We start from the raw sequence: 1,923 nt of genomic DNA, 5'->3' as shown, positions 1-1,923 counted from the left end.
GAACAACAACCCAGGGCTAGCACCCTGCCCAGGGTGAGCTCCCAACCCAGAGTGATCACACAGTCCAGGGTGATCTCACAGCCTAGGGTGATCACACAGCCCAGGGTGATCACACAGCCCAGGGAGATAACACAGCCTAGGGCGAGCACCCAGTCCAGGGTCAGCACCCAGCACAGAGCAAGCAGCCAGTCCAGGGTGAGCACCCAGCACAGAGCTAGCACCCAGCCCACGGCAAGCACCCAGTACAATGTGAGCTCCCAACCTACGGAAAGCACACAGCCTAGAGTGAGCACCCAATGTGTCTTAGGATTTCTATGGCAGTGAAGAGCCACCATGACCATGACAGCTTTTATAAAGGAAAACATTTAATTGGGGCTAGTTTACAGCTTCAGAGGTTTAGTCCATTATCATCATGGCGGCAAGCAAGGCAGCACATAGACAGGCGTGGTGCTGGAGAGGGTGCTGAGAGTTCTTGCATGTTGACTCACACAGAACTGGAGGTAGTCTGAGACACTGGATGGTATCTTAAGCATATATGAGACCTCAAAACCTGCCTCCACAGTGACACACTTCTTCCACAAAGTCACACCTCCTAATAGCGCCATTCCCTTTGGGACACTTTCAAACCACCACACAGTTCATCTATTGGTTATCTTTATTCTGGTTCTTATTTGTATAAGTGTTTTTGCCTGAATGTATATATGTATGTGTGCCACATGTGTGCTGGTTCCTGATGAGGTCCCAGAAGGCTTCAGCCCCCTGGAACTAGAGTGACAGAGGTGGTAAGCTGCGGTGTGAGTGCTGGGATCTGAACCTGGCTTTTCTGCAAGAGAAACAAGTGGTCTTTGTAGCTGAGCATCTGTCCAGCCTCTCACCCGGGTTTATTTCCACACTTGTTACCAAGCCCAGCGGAAGCCCCTTTACACTCCTACCCCTTCCCAGGGAAAACAGCCTGATGCTTTCCTTCTCTCTCCCCAGCACAACTTCATCGACTAGAAGGGCTGAGAACCATCGGTGTCACCACCAACGGCATCAACCTAGCCCGGCTGCTGCCCCAGCTCCAGCAGGCAGGGCTCAACGCTGTTAACATCAGCCTGGACACTCTGGTTCCTGCCAAGTTTGAGTTCATCGTCCGCAGAAAAGGTGACCAGACAGACTGGAGTGTGGGTCTCCCCAGGGCTCTGCCTTGCTCTGTGTGTGGCAGGGTGGTCACTTCCTCCCGGTGTCTGGATCCTGTACATGCTCTCAGTAAGGCATGTGAGGGATTAATACCAAAGCCAGGTTGTGGACCTAGCTGGGGTGGAAGGGGCCGCTCTGAGGTGTCAGGCCAGGGTGTCACTCTGTGCCCATCTAGACTCAAGCCTCCCTTCCTCACATCCTCCTCCAAATATTCTCACCCGTGTTGGTGACTTCTCTTGACCATGGGTACCCCACCCTCCTATTTTTGGGGTGTGGATAGTTTGTCACCGAGGACTCTGGAAGGTCAGAGGGGCGCTGGAAAAGGCAGCTCTCCACCCTCTTTCTTCAGAGAGTGTCAACAGCAGCCATGCCGTTATCCTCCTTCCCGGCCCAGGTGTGCAGCTTCCTGCTCGCAGCCTTCCAGAAGTTGATAAAACTCTGGCTGAGGCTTCTCCCTCTGGAGAGGGCTGTATTACCCCTTTGATGAAATTCAAAGTGTAGCAATACAGTTTTAATGTGCTTATTTATTTCTATTTTATTTTTGTGTGTGGGCATGTGTGTAGGAATATTACTGTGGGTGTGTGTGGGCATATGTGTAAGGGTATGTACTGTGGGTGTGTGGGCATGTGTGTAAGGGTATGTACTGTGTGTGTGGGCATGTGTGTAAGGGTATGTACTGTGTTGTGTGGGCATGTGTGTAAGGGTATGTACTGTGGGTGTGCGTGTGGGCATGTGTGTAAGGGT

At 52.0% G+C, this 1,923-nt stretch overlaps 1 protein-coding gene across 2 annotated transcripts in view; it reads left to right on the top strand.

Annotated features, from left to right (window-relative positions):
- Positions 1–1,923, top strand: part of Mocs1 (molybdenum cofactor synthesis 1) — a 27,695-nt gene that overhangs the window by 16,062 nt on the left and 9,710 nt on the right. For both annotated transcript variants that reach the window (XM_005359682.2, XM_005359683.2), the window contains exon 4: positions 979–1,143. In XM_005359682.2, the coding sequence (XP_005359739.1) occupies positions 979–1,143 (165 nt within the window). The remainder of the gene's footprint in view (positions 1–978; positions 1,144–1,923) is intronic.

This window comes from Microtus ochrogaster, linkage group LG2, assembly GCF_000317375.1.
Source record: "Microtus ochrogaster isolate Prairie Vole_2 linkage group LG2, MicOch1.0, whole genome shotgun sequence".
Classification (NCBI taxonomy): Eukaryota; Metazoa; Chordata; class Mammalia; order Rodentia; family Cricetidae; genus Microtus; species Microtus ochrogaster.
This window is presented reverse-complemented; position numbering and strand designations above follow the sequence as displayed.